Below are 19,289 nucleotides of genomic sequence, written 5' to 3'. Positions count from 1 at the left end.
ATTTCGGCTAAGGTGATAACAGTAACTTCTTTATATGTAGAAAATATTTTTGCAAAAAAAATTTCTTTTTGTACAAAGAAGGAATTAGAATATTTTAAAGTTCATGTAAATCAATTATTATATATTATAAAAGATAAAATAAAACCAGAAAATTATTTGTTGTTCTTTAATTAGAACATGGATACAAACAAATTCAATTCTCTGAACATAATTTTCTTTGTTTTTCAAAATGAAAGTCTATTTATTGATGCAAATGTAATTAAAGAGAATTACTGAAGCAAATGAACAAAGGTTTATTAAACTTCAAACAATTCTCTAATTCTCTTTCATAGTTCTGTATATATAGTTACATTAAAATGGTCTAAAATCGATTGGGATTTGAAGCTCGATTTTCCAAGTTGCATGATTGATGCCACTTTGATATCATAATTAATTATTCAAACATTCTAAAAATTATTCACAAAAATTTTCATCTCAATCCGATCAAAAGTATATTTTACCAGAAAAATGTAGGTAAAAATTATCAACTCTCTTGGGATACCTTTTGTGTTACTCCAGAGGGATTAATTCGAAAAATTAAAATTCCGAAAACTTTGAATTATGTAATATTAACATAAACTTTTATATCAAATAAAAAAATGGTCTCGCAATAATAAAAATCAAACAAAATCTAGAATCACTGGTATACAATATTGTTATCTGATTTTCTCCATTTGGTCAAACATTGTTCATCTTATTATACCCTTGTTTTGCAATCTGTTCCTTAAGAAATAAAAATGTAGTCGGACAATGCCGATGAACAGATAAGGGAGGAAAAAAATAGGATTAAAGAGAGAAAAAAACTCACCCTTGCTAGGGCAACTGCTGGAAAAGTGTCCCAGACAAGTTGAGCTTCCTCGCCGGTGCCTCCATGACGTTGACCCGAAAGTATACGTGATGCTGTGAGAGTACTCATGCCCATACCATCACCTACAAAAAGCACAACACCACGTGCCACACCACCGGGCGGTGTTGACCCGGTACCACTTGCACTTGCAGCAGCACGAAGTCGAGATTCGATTCCACGCGTTGCACTCTCGTACCAGATCTTCCTCTCTAAACAGACGAACAAAAAATAGAAATACAGAATATCTTGTTAGCCATATTTTTTAAAGCAAACACAGAAAAATAAAATGTCCCAAATTTCACAACCTTGTTAGCTGAAAATTTAGAAAATTAAAATATAAAATGCCAATGTAAATTACAACTAGAAATTTATAATCGAGAAGCTATTCACTGAGATTCGAGAGATCCAGTGACAATTAGATGACAATTAAAAGAGAGGGGCCAAATAAATGTCTAAATTTTATTTATTAAATAAATATTTTACATATGTAGAAATAATTTATATTTTTCACTTGTAAAAGAGGAAGAAAAAAAAACAAGTGTATTTCCTCTGTAAATGTATCAGAATACAAAAGTTTTCATTCAAGGAAATGAAAGTTCAAGAAGTACATTTTCAAAATCTCATTTCATTCTCTAGATCATTCTTTGTCCGTTCTTGAGTAAATATGCGAAATCGAATGTAGGAAATGTTTAAGAATACTAAAACAGGGCCAAGATTTTTCTTATATCAAAAATGCTATCAAGATTGTGGGCGGGGTAAAAAAGGTGACATTTTCGATTTTCCTTTGTGTTTGCTGTCTTATTTTTTATTTATTTATTCATTTATATATACATATATACACAATTGTCAAACAGAATTGTAAATTGTTTCGTTCGTATATTTGTCTGACAGATGCAAAAGGCATCTCTCCATTTGTGTGTTGCTCGAGGTTCCGTTTCGGAAGGAATTACGGAACTTGAAGATTTGGAATGCGGCTACTTCGAACTTGCGAACCACTTTGTTGCGAGACGTGCCTCTCATATTGCTTAAGGATCAAGCGATATTGCATCAGGAATTCATTAAACATGGAATGTTACGAACACAAATGGCTTTGTAGATGGCCACATTATTGTAGAACGATTCTATAATTTAACGTCAATTTCAAGTTTTCAACGTCTATATTTTGATCAATAGTATATTCATAGGACCAGTTACTCTCTCCCTCGAATTGTTTCATTAAAATTTAATGTTTTGTAACAATTTTATTGAATTTTGAGAACCATTTAATTCTGTAAATCAATTTAGTCAAAAAAATTTTTAGTTGTACTTTTTTTGCGTGTAGAATAGAATTATTATATAGCAGATGTAGGGTAAAAAATGTGGATTTCTCGTTTATATGTTAGACGTATACCATTTAACCTCAGTTTCTTTTGTTATTGAAACTATTTTATAAAGTAACCGAATTCTTTCTTCGGGAAAGCAATTCGTAAGGAGCAACTTTATCAAGAGAATCAATATAAGACAGAGTTGTCTAAATCGTATTGTTTAAGGTTTGAACAGAAATCTCATTAAAACTGGAGAATAGGAAAAGAAATCCTTATTCTTTACTTTAAACTTTAGTTTCCTAATAAAACACACTAAGTAAATATTACTTTTTGTTTCTTCTTTTTAACAATAGATACACATATATACTTAAATGTAATGCCTGTTAAAAATATATCACAGTTTGTTAAAAAAATTAAGTAGTATTTAATAAATTTCGATATATAATACATTTCAAATGATGCAAATTTTAATTTTCCTTTGGCAATTATTTTTTTTTACTTGAGAATCTCATTTTTCCAAAATGGATCATTCTGGAATAATTTATAAAGTTTTCGACTTTCTCTCACTGTCTGTATGTCTGTCTGACTCTCTCTTTTCTAAGTTTTGAAGTTACAAGACTAAGTCATATAGAGATAGTGAGCGCCACTCACTGTTTGAAGTTTATCGTCTAAACTTTACGGATATGTAACAAGAGTTGATCGACTTACGAATTTCTAGGAAGGCAACTTTTTGTTTTATGTTCGCACAAGTACTGGGTTTTGCCGTGTAAGAAAAGTTATTTTTTGATGAATTGCGTAATCATTTGAATTAAACTAAAATACATGCTGTTCAAAAATTTTAATACAAGTCATATTTGTTATATAAATAAATAGAAGTAACAGAATTATAATTACATTTAAAATAATAAAATAGTAACAGTTTTTAATTAAAAAGCAATTAAGGGATACAGTTAAAATAGATTAACTGACTAACGTATGCTATATAATGCATATATAATATATTCTGCATGTTTCAGTTTTGCATTTACTTATGTACATACACATTGTATGCAGTTATTACTTCTAAAGTTCTAAGTTACCTTTAGTGTTAAATCCGTTTATGTTTATCCACGAGTATATTTATGTTTAATGTTCGATATGAACGTGTGCTTAATGAATGTATTTTATAGACTTGAATCTATGTTTAAATTCAATATATTTGAGTATAAAATTTTTTTTATGAAAAAATGTAGAGAGAAAAAGGTCTAATTTTCCGTTAAAATTATTATTAAAATTTTTTCAATTTAAAAAATTGTTTTTTAATTCTCTAACTGGTACTTTTAATTGTAGTGCACTTTCAATAATTAATTGACTTTATCCCTTTCATTTATTTCAATTGTACTGGTTTAATATTAGATACACTAAATACAAATTTCAAATTACTCTGAATTTCAAATACATTGAATTAGTGAGAATTCCACTAGTTTCAATTGATTTCATGAACAATTGAAGAGGTCACGTGAACTTCAGAGTAGAGACTTCAAAGGATAATATTTAAACCTATAATTTGAAGAAAAACTCTTAATTATCATTAAAAAAAATGGTTTATTCTTTGAAAACTAATATTTTGTTTGTATATAAAAACTTGTTGTACTAAATTGAATAAAAAGTTTATGTATCATAATAAAATGGCTACTTTAATTTTTAAATCCTTTTCCAACTGTTTGTGGCTGAGATAAAAATTATATTTAATTGGCTTTATTTTATTTTCTGTTTTGTAAATTTCAAAGTTAAAATTAATATTCCTTTTTACTGAGCGAAATTAGTTTTACCCGAGCGATTGGTGTACAATTAGGAGGAATTAATATATTATATCATTTTAAGAATTGTATGAGGAATTTAACTTTAACGGCAAGAAAGGAAGTAGCAGCAGATGTTAAAATTTTCTTCGTTATTGGGCAAAGATAATATCTGCAGTTGAACAATTTTGTATGATGTACAATATATATATAAAATTTGCTGCAAGCTCAGTGGTAAGTGTTTCACGGGCATGAAGAGCTTCAAGTAAACTCTCGTCGAGTCTAATGCATGCCGAGCGTTAATGCAAGTTCGCTTGTATTGTATATACACCAATGAGCTTTGTGGCATAAAAGCGAGGCTTACTTTTTGATCCGCGCTTTTAAGAATTCTAAGCACACGAAACTAATGGAAGAAGAAAATGAAAAGCAATGAATGTATTGCAATGTAAGCTTAAATCGCCACAGTGTGTATGGTTATCTTAAAGCTCCACAGGAAATGAATTAGATACGTGGAAAATTCATTTGAATTAAGCCAAGCCGAGCTGAAGGTTTTATGAGTTGAGACATCGTAAACTTTTATCGCTCTTACGATTTTGTTTCAACAAGTTTTATCTGCGTGAGTTACGGCATTGTCTTCTTTTCAGTTCGTTTTTTTACTCCTTTCTTTTTTTTTTATTTATTTTCTCTCTTCGATTCGTAACGATTTGAAACGTTTTTGAAATAAATATCTCAAGATATATTAACGATCCTTGAGAACAGTGAAGGTTTTAAGCATTGATTACGAAAGTTATTGTTCCACTTTGAAAAGTGAAAACCTCCAGTATTACTGCAGAGAGTTTTCGCCGCATGCGATTGTAAAAACTAAAAGACGCCTGAGTTAAGATAAAAGGAAAATATAAAGAGCAATGAAGAATATGACATAAAAACTAGATAGATTTTAAAAGAAGGAAAAAATCAGTAGACTCGATACTTAGTTAATTTTTCCAATTATTATTTATAAGAATAGTGAGGACGATACAATGAAGGTGATGGCAAAGCTATTAGATGACAATTGTCTGCTGATTGGTAAAATCACCAGAAGTGATTACACCAATTACCGGCAGGTCCTTCGGTAATGACATTCGCGGTTAAACTCAATTTACTGCCCTCTACAATAAATCGATCTATCCATCTTGTAGAAATATATTCTAATTCAAAAGTGGTAAGTGGTTATTTTCATTAGAAAAAAGTTATAGCCTTTGTTGATACTCAGTTTTACATTGAAAGTTTATGCTCATGAATCAGCTCTGATGTGCTCTAAAAATAATTAACTAATTCAAAAGCGGGTTTAAATAATTTGTAAAGTGTCTACAACTCTTAAGAACTCCTGACGTAATTCATTAATTAGTCCTTAACTCCTTGACGACGGCTTCTCTAAATACTAATCTGTGAAACTTATAACTCTCTCTCTCTCTCTCTCTCAACAGTTTCTCTATTCCACTTTGTATTCTATCACTTAGGGATTTTAGTATATATTTTAGTATATAACATACTTTGTTGTCATTTTTAATCTTTGTATACGAAATAAGAAAACAGTTCAAAATTGAAACATATAGATTTCTCACAGTTAACTAATATTTTCCACTGTTAGAACGTAATTAATTTATAATCCCTTTTTTTCAAAGCATTATTTTTACCTTCAGGGATTATTCGCTTGAAATATTGTAACACGATTGCCGTGAGGAGTTTTGTAACAATAGACAATTTATAATAAATTAATTTTTTTAAAAATATTTATTTAAAAAAGTGTCTTAATTGGAAGTAAAAGTTTATGATGCTGAGTCTAATGATATCATATACATTTATGGCCAATTACCAATTTCCGGGACACTGAAGTGCTCGGGATGCAGAAATGGTCTCTACACTTGGCTTTGTCCTGTCCAGCAACAACGGGACTATTATTGGATCCGGATATTTTCCCACTATCTTCACTCTCTACTTGCTTCCTCGTCCGAGTTACGCTTTATCGGCAAATCGATTAATTAATTTCACCTCGATAGGTTGCAAAAGTGTAATAAATAAAAATAAACTTTGAAAGGTATATACACAAACGAAGGTAATTTAATTGCCGCGTTAATAATTAGAGAAATGGAATTTAAAAAAAAAATACACACCCGATGTTTAAATAATTTTATCTGCAAATTTAATTTTAAAATACTGTTTTATTAATTAATAATCAATTTCTGAAATTAAAATACTATTGGATATTTTTTTTCCAAGATTAATTTTGTATATTTTTTTTAATTTGATCAATACGATAATGTGGAGCAATAGTTCAATATAAATTTATAATTAATGACAATTGAAAAGTTTCGTTATCTACTAAATCTGAAGGAATATTATGATATCTTAAGTGCTTGTGGTTGAAAACACCTTTTGCCAATTGATCGAACGTTCGCTTCCATAATCCTCTATAACCGCTATGTAATGCAAACTTGCTCCCAAATTTCACGTTCGATTCCGGTTCCTCGACCATAAACTAGCTCCACATATAATTCTGCTCAGAAGTGCTTCTAAGCGAAAGCAGAAATTCGGTTACAGGTTCGTTTCTATTGAGTGGAGGTACTATAATTTTGTTATTTTGTATGCGAATGTGAATCAGAACAGTGGAGGAAGCTTTTAATTCATTAAATCCAATAAAACTTTATAATAATTCAAATTTCTTACAAATTATTATTCGTAAATAGAAGAGAAATTTATCGATAAATTATTCGACACAGAAAAAAAGTTGGTGTTATTATTGTCGCTGGTACTTTTGTTGGCGCCCTCAACTAGAATAAAATTTGTTGCGTTTTACTTTAACACGAATTTTGGGTTTAAATAACACTTTGTTTTTCCTGTGGTAATGCAAGAATTTTACCTTTTTTGTCTGCTAAACACAAAATGCATGCGAAGATGATCATTTTTATGTCCGCCATTCATCTCTCACCTGAGTTGCAACAGTTTTACCGCAAGAGCGCTAGTATCGCTAACTAAGTAGACTTCAACAGAAAAAAACGTGATCAATCTAAAAATACCACTAAACAGCAGTTGGATGTATTATTGTTTTTAAAATATTCCAAAACTTAGGAAAATTTTATATATGTAATAAACGCATTACTCTATATTTTAACGGTCACTTAATGCATAGTTTGACAGATGCAACGCAAGAGTTGAACTATTAAATCTATACACATCATAAACATCAAAATATAAGTGCGAGAATCTGAGGGATGGGGAAGGGGAATTGTGGGTATGGGATTTATTGCAATGTGATTCGCAAAACAGCTCTATAGTATAAATTACGACCTTAGGACCTTGTGGGCTACGATGTTGATCGTAAATTTGTCAGCCATAGGGGGTCACAAATACCATTATGATTGTGTGTGTGTTTGTATGTATGTGAGTACTTGTCGGAGTAGATTAATAGGAATTTGGCAGCTGTGGGGAATTTCCTTTAAGTATCTTTAAACGTTCATTATTATATCGTAATTTTGATGTAATATATCATGAACATTATATCCATAGGAATGCCAATTCAAAAAAGCCTCCTTCACTCATTTATAAACATATTCCAAAAGTTCGCCTATCGTTTTATTAAATCCTGCTGGGAAAAAATTTTTCTGAGAAATTCACTCCTGCGCCCTCTATGTTAAAGTTTCTATTAAAAAGCTGAAATTTTTCAATTCTATATTCTCTGTTAATTAATTTTCAAGTTTTGCTTTCAATTACAATTGTAATACTTTAATATATATATTAGTTATGTTTTTCAAACAAAAGTAAATTTCCCACTGGGTTAGTAATTCTTAATGCATTGAAATCATACGGAATTCCATAGCAAGCACCCAAATTACTCAAAACAATGACAGAAACTTAGAAGCAACCCAGCAATATCCATATATCATTCCCATTCCCCCACAACCCTTAAATAACCTCCGAGTCAACAGTAACCACTGCAAATGAGGTTTTGATAACAATATGGAACCTTGAAGCATTAATTTATTTCCTACATTCGCTAGACGCAAAATTTTGTAATTTCGGTAACAATTTATATCCCTATAAAATGTACATATTTTTTTGGATTTAATTTCTAAAATAAATGTTAAAAAAAAATTTGGTTAAAAAAAGTAAATTTGTTGTTTTACAGAATCATTTAATGTTTATGCAACTTTCAGTGGAATATCAAAAAAGTTTTTTAATCTTATGGATGAAGATTGTCTCTTAAAAAATAGTTTTGAATTTTTGACTACATTTCCTAGAAGTTAGCAGATAACAAGAGATGAGAAAGAATTTCTGCCATCTTTGCAAGAAAGATATAAAACTAAATGACGAGTGCGATATTGAAGGAAATATCTTTCTTTTTTTTTGTAGATAGAAGTAAAAGCATTGGAAAAATAGAAGGAAAAACGAAGCGGTCGACAAACGTGAAATATATTGATGGTAAGAAACCCCTTGAAAACTTTGTTACGATTCTTGCATCGTCGCCAGTCGCAAAGAAGTTAAACGCGCGATTTTATGCGTTATAAGGGGTGTCCCATTGGAGAATACGAATGCTATTCACTTCCGTTTACAGATAGGAAAACTTGTTCTCAACAAAACTTGCCTCATTTCAAGAAGAAGCTCTCTATCTACCGTCGAGGTTAAGAAAATTAATAAAGAATAAAAAGTTGGCCTGTAGTTGACCAACTTTTGAAATGAATTTGAATAGAATCTACAATAACCCTTAAACTCAACTTTCTTCCGCATAATTACACCATTAAATCATGGTTTTCATTGTCTTATTTCGAATCATAAAAAAGCACCACGCACCAAAAACTTTAACTAAAATCATTGCCACCAAATGACTACAATATACACACAAAAGCAATGCGCACCAATAAAATCTTAAACTAAAATATGACTTAAATAGTTTTCGAGAAATCGAAGATGATATGAACGCCAATTTTTCTGACTGGCTCCCTAGACTTCGGATTAAGACGTTGTCACGTGAAAATGTTATCCTTTTTTCAGTTCTTTAAATTTTTTTTCTCTCGCATCAGTTCATATTATAGTTTATCAAATTATATTATTTGTAAGTAATTAAATTTCGCTTGTGTAAATCAACATTTTTTTTTTAATTTTCCACACTCTAGTCACATATAGAATGTTTTTCAATTTTCATATATATTGCATATCACTGCTACTGGTCACGTATTCCAAGCAATGTTTACGATTCGAGAGGATTAATGTACTCGGCTGGAACGAAGCAAAAGCTCGATGAAAAAGGTACGTTTTATTTTTTCGTGTGGTGAATGAAGCAGAAAATATGCCATACGTTTTAAAAAAGAAGAGAAAAAAATGTCTGCATTCTAAATAAGTTCTGCATCATCTCAAGCAACTAATTTAGTTTTCCAAAAAAAAAAAAATATAATAATCATTGCATTTTTTTTTTCGTCATTATTGTCGATTTTAAATAAAATAGAAATGACGATTTGAATGAGTATGCATTTATACTGCTGATGTAAATCAGTTTCTGTGTATTATTATTATTATTGACGTAAATAACAGGGTGATATTTCGAACTTTCGGGTAATCCATCGCCGTGTATTGAGAGCTGTTCATCATTTAGCTGATTATTATGAAGATTAACACTATTAGGATCTATGAAACAACTATAATTATTGGCTTTTAGAATAGTAAATACGCAACAATGAATCAGAAAATAAGATTAGTGTTTTTTATTATTAATATTCAGTTAAATATAGAAAACAAATTTTTAAATAGCTTCTATTCTCTTTCTTAAAAAAAAAAATTTAACCGCAATTGAAAACTCCAATGAGATACACAATGCGTCAAAATAATTTTCTATTTTTAATTTATAACTAATTAATTTATTTAACGAATTCTCAAGAAACGAAAACCCTTCTTACAATTATATCTTTCAAATACTAAAGGCCTTAAGGCTCTCTCAATCAGCGGAAGTTGAATTTCCGCACGTCTGCCTGCGTTCAAACGGACGGAGAAAAAAAAGGGGAAAAAAAATTTACGAGGAAAATCTAACTTAAAGCTTTTTGTCTTCAAGCGACGTGGCTAACGACTCCAGAGGGGCAAAAATTACTCCAGTCTCTTTCTATATATATATATATATATATATATATATATATATATAGAGAGAGAGAGAGAGAGAGAGAGAAAATAATATAAACTTATACTTTCATGCAAATCGCACGTTCTCGGTGTTTCTTGTCTAATTCTCTAGTGCGAGCAAGAAAAAATAAAAAACGGATTTAAAAATATCTCTTATTGTAGATTATTATTTCGATTATTTTAGATTTCAATTATTTTAGATTTATTAATTATATACCTTTAAAAAAAAATCTATAAAAAGGGAAATGAATTATTCTCTTGATATTAGAATCAATTTTCTAACTGCCAAAGATATTTTTCACGAAATTCATATAATCTATGAGAGCATTTATAATTCTTCCTTTAACTTTTATTGTGTTCAATGGCGTAAAGCAAGTCACATTTATTTTGCTTTTGCGATTTGCCCTTGCAATTCTCAGTGACCACACAGCGCCATTCAAAAGACAAATTAGGTACATATATTGTGTTGGTTATAATTTAACTAACCGACAAAAATTTACTTACTTCCTTTAAGAGCTTTTATTAATTACTTTTATAATTAAAATTCACTAACTTTCAACTATATTCCGTGACTTATGATTATAAAATTATACTATTATTTTAGTAACTAGTTTTTTTTTGATTAAAAGGAGAGAAAACTTTTTTTTTATTTAAAAAAATCATTACAGTTCAAAAAAAGAAAAACTATTTTTTTAATCTTCCTTTTCTATTGGATTTACAAAGTTTATTACCTTTTACCAATATAGAATTTTAAACTCTCACGTTTATTATTTTATCAAAGCTAAAAACGTTTCGATATTTAAACTTTTTTTTATGCTTTTAACTTTTTCAAAATGAAAAAAGGCAGAAAAATAGAGCATGCATCAAAGAAAATAAAAGTTATTTTGATATATAGTCAAAGTAACGTTTTGTACAATGAAAAGACAATATTCTAATGTTAAGAGATAAAAGAAGTAAAAGGTGGTGAAAAAATATATATATAAATGATCATAGAAGCGAATATATATAGGGGTGATGGTCACTGGGAAAATAGAAGGCTTGATGTTTATAGAATGTTCGCCAGTCTGTAATGTTCTGGTCGATTAGGTAAATTGACAGAGGATCGAAAACATGTTGTAACAATGAAAAGTTTGCTCGTTGTTGGTTTAGAAACGACGCTAAAAATTTTATGCGCGAATATCCCTGGATGCTTCTACTACTACTACTACAACCGGGATAATCCTTAATCCCTTGATGGAGCGTTCTACATTCTCGGGTGCAGAATTCGCGAGCGAGCAATGTCATGAAATATGATGAAATTAATATTTTCCCCGAGTGTTATAACAGACGACACACACACACATATATATATATATACTCAAGTTTTATTCTTATTTGTCACTCTCTGTTTTTGCAATTACTTAGTTAAAAATTGATATATACATGTCTCTATAAAAAACTGACAACACTATATCTGCCATGTTACATATTTTAATTGCATTTAAATTGCAGCGAGAAACTCTCTATCATTTACTTTTTCATGTTAATAAAAACCTAATTAAAACAGGTGTAAAAAGCTAGTCTATTAATTTTTATTATTGTTTTTTAAAAAAAATAAAAACACACAACAATTCTAAAATAAAAACAAGTTTGGAATATTCATTACTATAATTAAAGGCGTATAAAACATTTTTATATTAAAGAGAAACAATAAAAAAAAAAAAAAATTTGTAAAACTTTTCTCTACTAATGAGAGAAATAATGCTCTAACAAAAAGCCAATTATATTAAAGTTTTTTGCTTTAATTTTTTTTCGTTAGTCTGTTTATGCTTTTTGACGCATCAAAATTTGTTATTTATTAAGTAAATTAAAGAAAATGTTTTTAATTTTTTGTTAGTATTTTTCATTTTTTTTATTGAATTTTTTTTCACAAACAAATTTCAAACTTCAAATTATAGAAAAATGAATGTACGGAGAATGAAGAATATTTTAAAATACAACATTTGAAGCAAATTATATTCTTGTCACTCAAAAAAAAAGAAAAAAAAGAAAACGAGAAATATATCACACGATGTGGTAAAAATGAGAAGATTTTATCTCCCGACAACGTAAAGTACGTGGCACATTGTGAGAAATGATCAGTTTCTTTTTTTTTTTTTTTTTTTTTAAATAATTTTCTTTACTGTCGTTATTTGCAAAGTGCCTTCTATTATTTTTAGAGAAATTTTTTTCTTACGAACTGCAAAGAGATTATAAAAAATACCTTTTTAAAGTTTAACTAGTTTTCAAGTTAAATAACTAAAAAAAAAATTAATATTTAAAAATATTTTTCAAATATGTTTTTTAACAAAAAAATGTTATTAAATATCAATGGACAGCTACAAGCGTTATACGTGAGAGTGATTCTGTCTGACCAAAACATTGTTTCTCTACTGAAAATGTCAAGACAATGAAACATGTGAAAGTGCTTTGACCTGTGTGTATATATGTATTTTGTGTAATTTTAAACACTAAATAATATGTCAACTTTGATTAAAAAAAATTTTTTTACATTTTTTTATCAAGTTCTTCTCTAGATTAAATAACTTTTTTTTTATTTTATTTTAAAATATTTCTCTTTATTTAAAAATATTTCGTTTTTTATCAATTTCCATTTTATAATGTTTTATAAATATTACACACATTACGAAATTAAAGGATAACAAGAAAGATTTACACAAAGATAATCTTATTAATTAATTAGAAAAAACCTTGAAATATTGATTTATCCGAGGATTTATCACAATTTGCAAATATTCGTATTTTTTTTCTCTTCTATTAAATAAATATACTCATTTCACAAAAGTGTTTGTTTTATTTCCTTTATTTTATTTTTCAGTTTAGTTTTACTTGTCAATTTTTCTGATTAAGCTTCGGGATTGTAGAAAAAAAATTGTAATACATTTATTTGTACTCATCCTTCTCTTTTTTTAAATCTTCAATATATATATATATATATATATAGAATGTAGAGTTCGCAATTGACGTACCGATAATTTTTCCCCCAACTAAAAAAATTTGCGATCGAAAAATTTAAATTAATGATGTATAAAATATCTCGTAACTTTAATGTAAGGCACAGGTAGTAGTAGTAGTTTTACCTTCTGGACAGTTTCAAGTGAAAATCGATTAGATGCTTTAGTGAAAAGTCCAGAACAGAGACTCCTGATATTATGTTGAGCCCTCTAACACTGCCCAACAGATCGTTCGATTTTCTCTTTACTCTTCTAACACATTGATTTAGTCGTCAGACAAAAATTTATTATCAGAACAAATTGCCCACAAACTTTCTTACAACGTCAGCAAATTCAACTTCTCTAACCTAGAATGAAATCGGTTTTAAAAACTTTAAACTTGTACTCATGATTCATATTTTAGTTCCACTAGAAATATATATATAATTTCAGCAAGAGAAAAAAATTTTTTAAAAATCTTTTTTCAAAATAAATTGTTTACAATACAGAAGAAGAATATATTATAATTATTATTATTATTTTCTTTTGATGTGGAAAAGAAATTGAACAATTGATGAAAGTAGTTTGATTGTTCCTCAAATTAAAATTGACTTATGAGGTCGTAAACAATCTTTAATCTTGGTCATTTTAACTCTTGAGTGCCAAGAATGCCATATGGCGCCAAGCAAAAAAAAAGAAAAAATACTAGAGACGCCATATGGCTTTGTGGTGAGAAAATGCATTTTTCCGCTGCATGGAATTTGAAACTTGTGTTTTGTAGGTCGATGAATTTAAATGAAGCAACACTTTCAAAATTCATACAATGCAATAACTATAATAACATTGTACATCAAAAATGAATTATTAATCATTTATCACAGAAAACAAAAATCCATTTTCAAATTAAAAAAAAATTTTTAAATCCTTCTTCGTTCTATATATGATTTAAAAATTAGGATTAACAACTATTTTCAGGGATAAACAGAATTAAAAACAAGCAGAGTGCAGACGTATGTAGAAAATGCTTTTTGAGAAAAATCTAAATGTCACGTTGAGAAAAAGAATAAAACGTCAGAGACTTAAATTCCAAGTTTTTTTTTTTTATCACAAAATGCTTTGATGACGTTAAACACTAATATTGACTTAATACTTGCGACTAAAACAGAAAAAACTCAAAAAGGCGAATTCTCCACAAGAACTCGGAAAAGTAATTCACCACGTACATTGAATTTTTAATTACTTTAATTGAATATTAAAATCATTTTTAAAATAAGTTTTAAGATAATTTTTAAAATAATAATTTTTGAAATAATTCATCATTTTTCGAATTGTAATGTGTAACAGAAGTACTATATTGTCATTTTAATATTTGCTATGGAGAGGAGTATCTTTATTTAATCAAATTAATTTGATTATAAAGTTAGTTAAATTAAATTAATTAAAGTAAATTTGTCATTTATTAAATGAATAAATTTACTAAAACTCAGATTAACATTTTGAAACGTAATTCGTTCTTATTACATTGGTATCTATTCTTTCGGAACACGAAGCGCACACTGGGTCTCTGAGACCCTGCGCATTTTTCTCAGCCTCTTTAGTTAAATTATTAAAACATTTACAAAATAATTTTTTTTTGTTTTGGAAAAAGGTTCATATCTGAGTATTTACAATTTATGTTTTAATGCAAAAAGGATTTTTTTTACCTTGTTCTCCGGCAATGACGAGTGTCACGCGACTCGCCAGCTGGAGGAGGAAGGCAAAGGTGAGAGCAATAAATCCCAGATAGTGCCTCATCTCCGAAACGAGGAGGATGGAGGATTCTACGTGCTTTCTGAACGTATCGTCATCCCCATTTGACAAATGTCCTGGAGTTGATTTTCCGTCACAACTGACGTTAAAAAAGTGAATGTCATAAAACTCTCAAATTAGACGTCGATATAGTTTTCAATGCATTTTATCGCATAAAATTACCGCCTTGATTGATAAGGAAAAAAAATAAAATACACCTACACACATCCAGCGACACTAACTGAGACAAGTTTGATTTTAAATTAGAACGCACGAACGCGAACAAGTCTGAATTCTCGCTGAGATTACCAACTAGAGAATTCGTCGTGTCTAGGGAAGTGCACATCACGTATTCGGAACGCGATACGGAAATCGTATACTACTCTCTCGTACCCACTTCCTCCTCAGGCGATTCACTCCACACACCCTTCAGAATATTAATACAGTTCTCTCATTTCAAATTATTCTTATCACTTCTCACTTTTCACTTCCGATTCGCACTTATTTACTTTTAACTTTATCGAAATTCACAATGTTTTCAACTTTTTTCTTTCTCTTAAAAAAGAGCAAAATAAAAAGAATTCTTTCAAATTGTAATTTAACGCCCTTATTACATATCAAGAATAAAGTTTTTTACAAACAATTTGGAATTTAATTTTATACAAACACTTAATGTACATAATTTACAATTTTCCCCAAATGATAAATTACCCATTATCTCAACTATTAACTATAAATCAGTTTCCAAGTTTTTTTCTCCTATAGAGAAAAAAAAACAAATTGAAAACAAAAATCACAGTAAATTTAAAATCCTGTAAATGAAAATCCGCTTATAAAAGTAAGGATAAGTTGCACAAGCGCACGTTCACATTGAAATTTCCAAGGAACACGAGCTTTCCGAGCAGAGAGTTCGCGGCGATATGAAACAAGTTTGTATGCCGAATTTATCCGAGAGTCCGGGATGTAATGTGTTCGGGACCAGTACGAGAGAAGCCGAATGTTTTGCGCGCCTCAATGCGAACCAACGCGCGCGCCCTTCCTCACATTGCACAATTGTCTTCCAGCTTGTCGTTCTGGAGCAGAAACTCAACAGGGGTGCGCGCGCGGAATTTTCCCAGCATCCCATATATATATAGAAAGAGAACTGAGGAATCCCCCTTAGATCGGTTATCATCTCATCATCAAGTACCTTGTCTTTGCGCGCTCCCACGGAAGAAGCGTCTAATCTCAAATATATATAATACGTAAATCTTCATTAAATTGATAATGCCAATTATAAATTCAAAGATAGACGATTGAAAGTATTTTCTTTGAGGAAATCAATCTGGCGATCTAATATGTGCGATTCCATTTTTACAAATTCTTATTTTCAGTCATATTTCCACTTTCACTTCCAAATATAATTCTAACCCCAGTTAGCACGTAAGCTTGCAGCAACCTTGCGGCATGCTTACCGCGCAATATTGCCAACCTTGCACGGCAAACTTGCCGCAGGCTTCAAATGTCCCACCTGACCCAAGCTTGCATGGTAAGCTTACCGAAAGATTGCCGTGTAAGGTTACTGCAAAATTGCACAATAAGATTATCATAAGATTGCTGAGTAAGCTTGCACGTTAAGCTTGTAGCAAGATTGGTGCAAGGTTGCAAATAACTTTGCTTTAAACCTAAAAAATGAGACGACAAAGGAGTCTAGAATAATGAACAAGATCAAAAAATGAATTTTGAGGACATAACTGTCACTATCAGATTATGTTAACAAACTGAAATTTATTTATATTTTTTTTTTACTCTTCATCTCCTTGAAAATTCTATCAAAACACTAAGAATTCTGAAAATATTAAACTGTTCCCTCTCTCTCTCTATATGATAAAATACGTTGTAATAAAAATGAATTACATGTACTATTTTCCATTACTCAACATGAACTCGAGTTCAAGACAAAACTTATTTCCGGTTGTTGGGCAAAAAAAAAAAATTTATTTTTTTTTTTTATTTTTTCCCAACGAATAAGTATCACGCAATCGAGAAATTTAGAACGTAATAAAAAGTAACGTACATTTTGCAAGATGATAATAATTCGAGAATTATAGTGAATAATTATTATCCGGATAAATTTAATATTTTTTTTTTTTTTCAAAAACAAAAAAATACTAAAAAAAATGTGTTCGAATTAAATATTTAAATTAACTACAATAATTTGTTTCCTATGGAAAAAAAGTGATATGTTATATACAAAAGCATAAAAATAATTTTCGCATCACAAAACCTAGAATATCATTTTCTCTTCAGAAGTATGAAAATATAATACCGCAGGAAAAGAACAAATCTGGAAGTATCTCACATTTTTATATGTATTGAATTCCATACAATTGATACCTTTACAGAGAAAGCTATTTTGCACGAAACAAATCTAACCCAAATGGAATTTTATTAAATCCTTGAAATCACTGACAAGTTTTTGTTGTTCTTTCAAATTGTTATATATGAATTTTCCAATATGTTTGTAATTTTTTTTTTTTTTTTTTTTTTCTAAACACATTTTGGGAGAATTCTATTTTAATTGTAAAGTATTGTCCTTGAGTTTTGTCACAATGACAAACATGAACCCCTAACTATTAGCAGAATAGACGTCGATCTGTCGAAGTGAATATAGTCATCCTATCTCGCGCCTTGTCATTGTTCACGAAATCTATGGTCGGTTGGCTATGTCTTTGTACTCAGGATAACCGGAGACCCAACCAACCAACAATGCTCTCCTTTGTACTCACGTGGTCAATTAGTTCATACATTGCACACGCGTTACATTTACCAGGGGACAAACATTCAAAGATTTAAATCTCGCTTCGTTCGTTACATTTTTCTCAATTCAGTGACTTTCTGTCGCTATATGTATACAATCAAATTTTCTCATGCGTTTATATAATTTAAAATAGCATTTCACTTTTTTTAATATAAAAAAATACTTTAAATTACTTTTTATTCTTGCCAAGCATAAGTCAATTGAAAAGTTATAAAGAAGGTGAATTATATATTCAATTATATAGGTTTTATGAAGAAATATTTTTTGATTCATAAATTTTTAACTAACAATATTTAAATGGACTGGGACATAAAAAATTTTTAACTTCAGTAAGCAATATTTTTTCTTCCAATTTCTACAACAGCCATGGGAACATTACATCGCGCTTGTTTCGGCTTTTACTGCCGCAATTTCACCTGCGAAACATATTTCTTGCGCAACAGTTAAAATTGATCAGTAATTCATGAGTTTGTGTGAAATTAAATTACAATTGAAATCGCTTATTGAAATTAGTTTTTACTTTTTGTTCAACGTAACTTATTATTGGCTCACAATTTGATTTATTGTAAAGTTCTTTTTTTTCCAAAACCAAACAATAAAAATAGAATTCCTTTTTTTTATTTTTCATTTAAAAAAAAAAGTAAAGAAAAAATATATTAATATTATATATTACATAAAATATTTAACAAAAGAAAGTAAATTGTGGAAAATTAAGAAAAATTTCTCAAGGGTATAATTCATTTTTTTTTCTTTTTAAGTTATTTCTTTTATCTAAACATCAGATGACATATATAGTTAGAAATATTTGCACAAATTTCATAATTTTAATTAAAAATTAAATTTAATTAAGTAATTTTCAACTTTCGGCTAATTGAGCGGAAAGACTCGAAATGACTCTTGTTAATTGGAAGAAATTCATTAATACTACATTGGCGGGGAAAATTGATTTGAAAGGCAATTTCTACTCATTACACATTGAGAGCACAGGTGGTAACAAATTGGAATGAGTGGTCAAGCTCCCCCGAAATATCCTAATTTGTTATTGCAATTACAAAATTATCTTTGCACAGACTGCTACTTTAATATAAGCGCAAGTAAAAGTTGCTTTCACTGAAATTGCACGGGCAAGATATTTCTCACTCTCCGACTTGAGGAAGAATATAATAATATCTTAATATATATATTTTTTTTTTATAAAATGAGATATGCTTGACATAAAAATATGTTTTACGATAGCAAAGAAATTTTCACAATGTGTCAACGTTACTAAAAGCGCAAAAATTTACTGATTTTTCAAAAGAAAGTATATTCAATAGTTGTAACACATTTTTATAAAGAAACCACTTTTTTATTAATGAGACGTAACGTAACGTAACGTAACGTAACGTAACGTAACGTAATGAAATATTGAATATTTAAATATTAAAGGAAAAGAATTTTCAAATTAAATATCGTGGTCAATTCTATCATAAAGAATTCACATATATGAGATGTTACTACATTTCTTATACATTCTGTCAGAAATTATTCTAAAATATAGAAGATATTTGCGTTTTTAATTAAAAATATAATTAAATTTAAAATTACTTTAATCTCTTCAATATTCTTTTATAAATC

General features: G+C 29.2%; 1 protein-coding gene across 1 annotated transcript in view; it reads right to left on the bottom strand.

Moving 5' to 3' along the window:
• Positions 1-15,933, bottom strand: part of LOC127278369 (alkaline phosphatase-like) — a 74,778-nt gene extending 58,845 nt beyond the window's left edge. The window contains exons 1-2 of the mRNA XM_051300073.1: positions 14,788-15,933; positions 848-1,095 (exon numbers count right to left, since the gene is read on the bottom strand). Of these exons, the coding sequence (XP_051156030.1) occupies positions 848-1,095; positions 14,788-14,878 (339 nt within the window). The 5' untranslated portion in view covers positions 14,879-15,933. The remainder of the gene's footprint in view (positions 1-847; positions 1,096-14,787) is intronic.
• Positions 15,934-19,289: the final 3,356 nt, after the last annotated feature.

This window comes from Leptopilina boulardi, unplaced genomic scaffold (genome assembly GCF_019393585.1).
Source record: "Leptopilina boulardi isolate dan_hultmark-lab unplaced genomic scaffold, ZJU_Lbou_2.1 LbouV2_202, whole genome shotgun sequence".
Lineage (NCBI taxonomy): Eukaryota > Metazoa > Arthropoda > Insecta > Hymenoptera > Figitidae > Leptopilina > Leptopilina boulardi.
The sequence above is the reverse complement of the archived record's forward strand: the minus strand, read 5'-3'. Positions and strand labels throughout refer to the sequence as shown.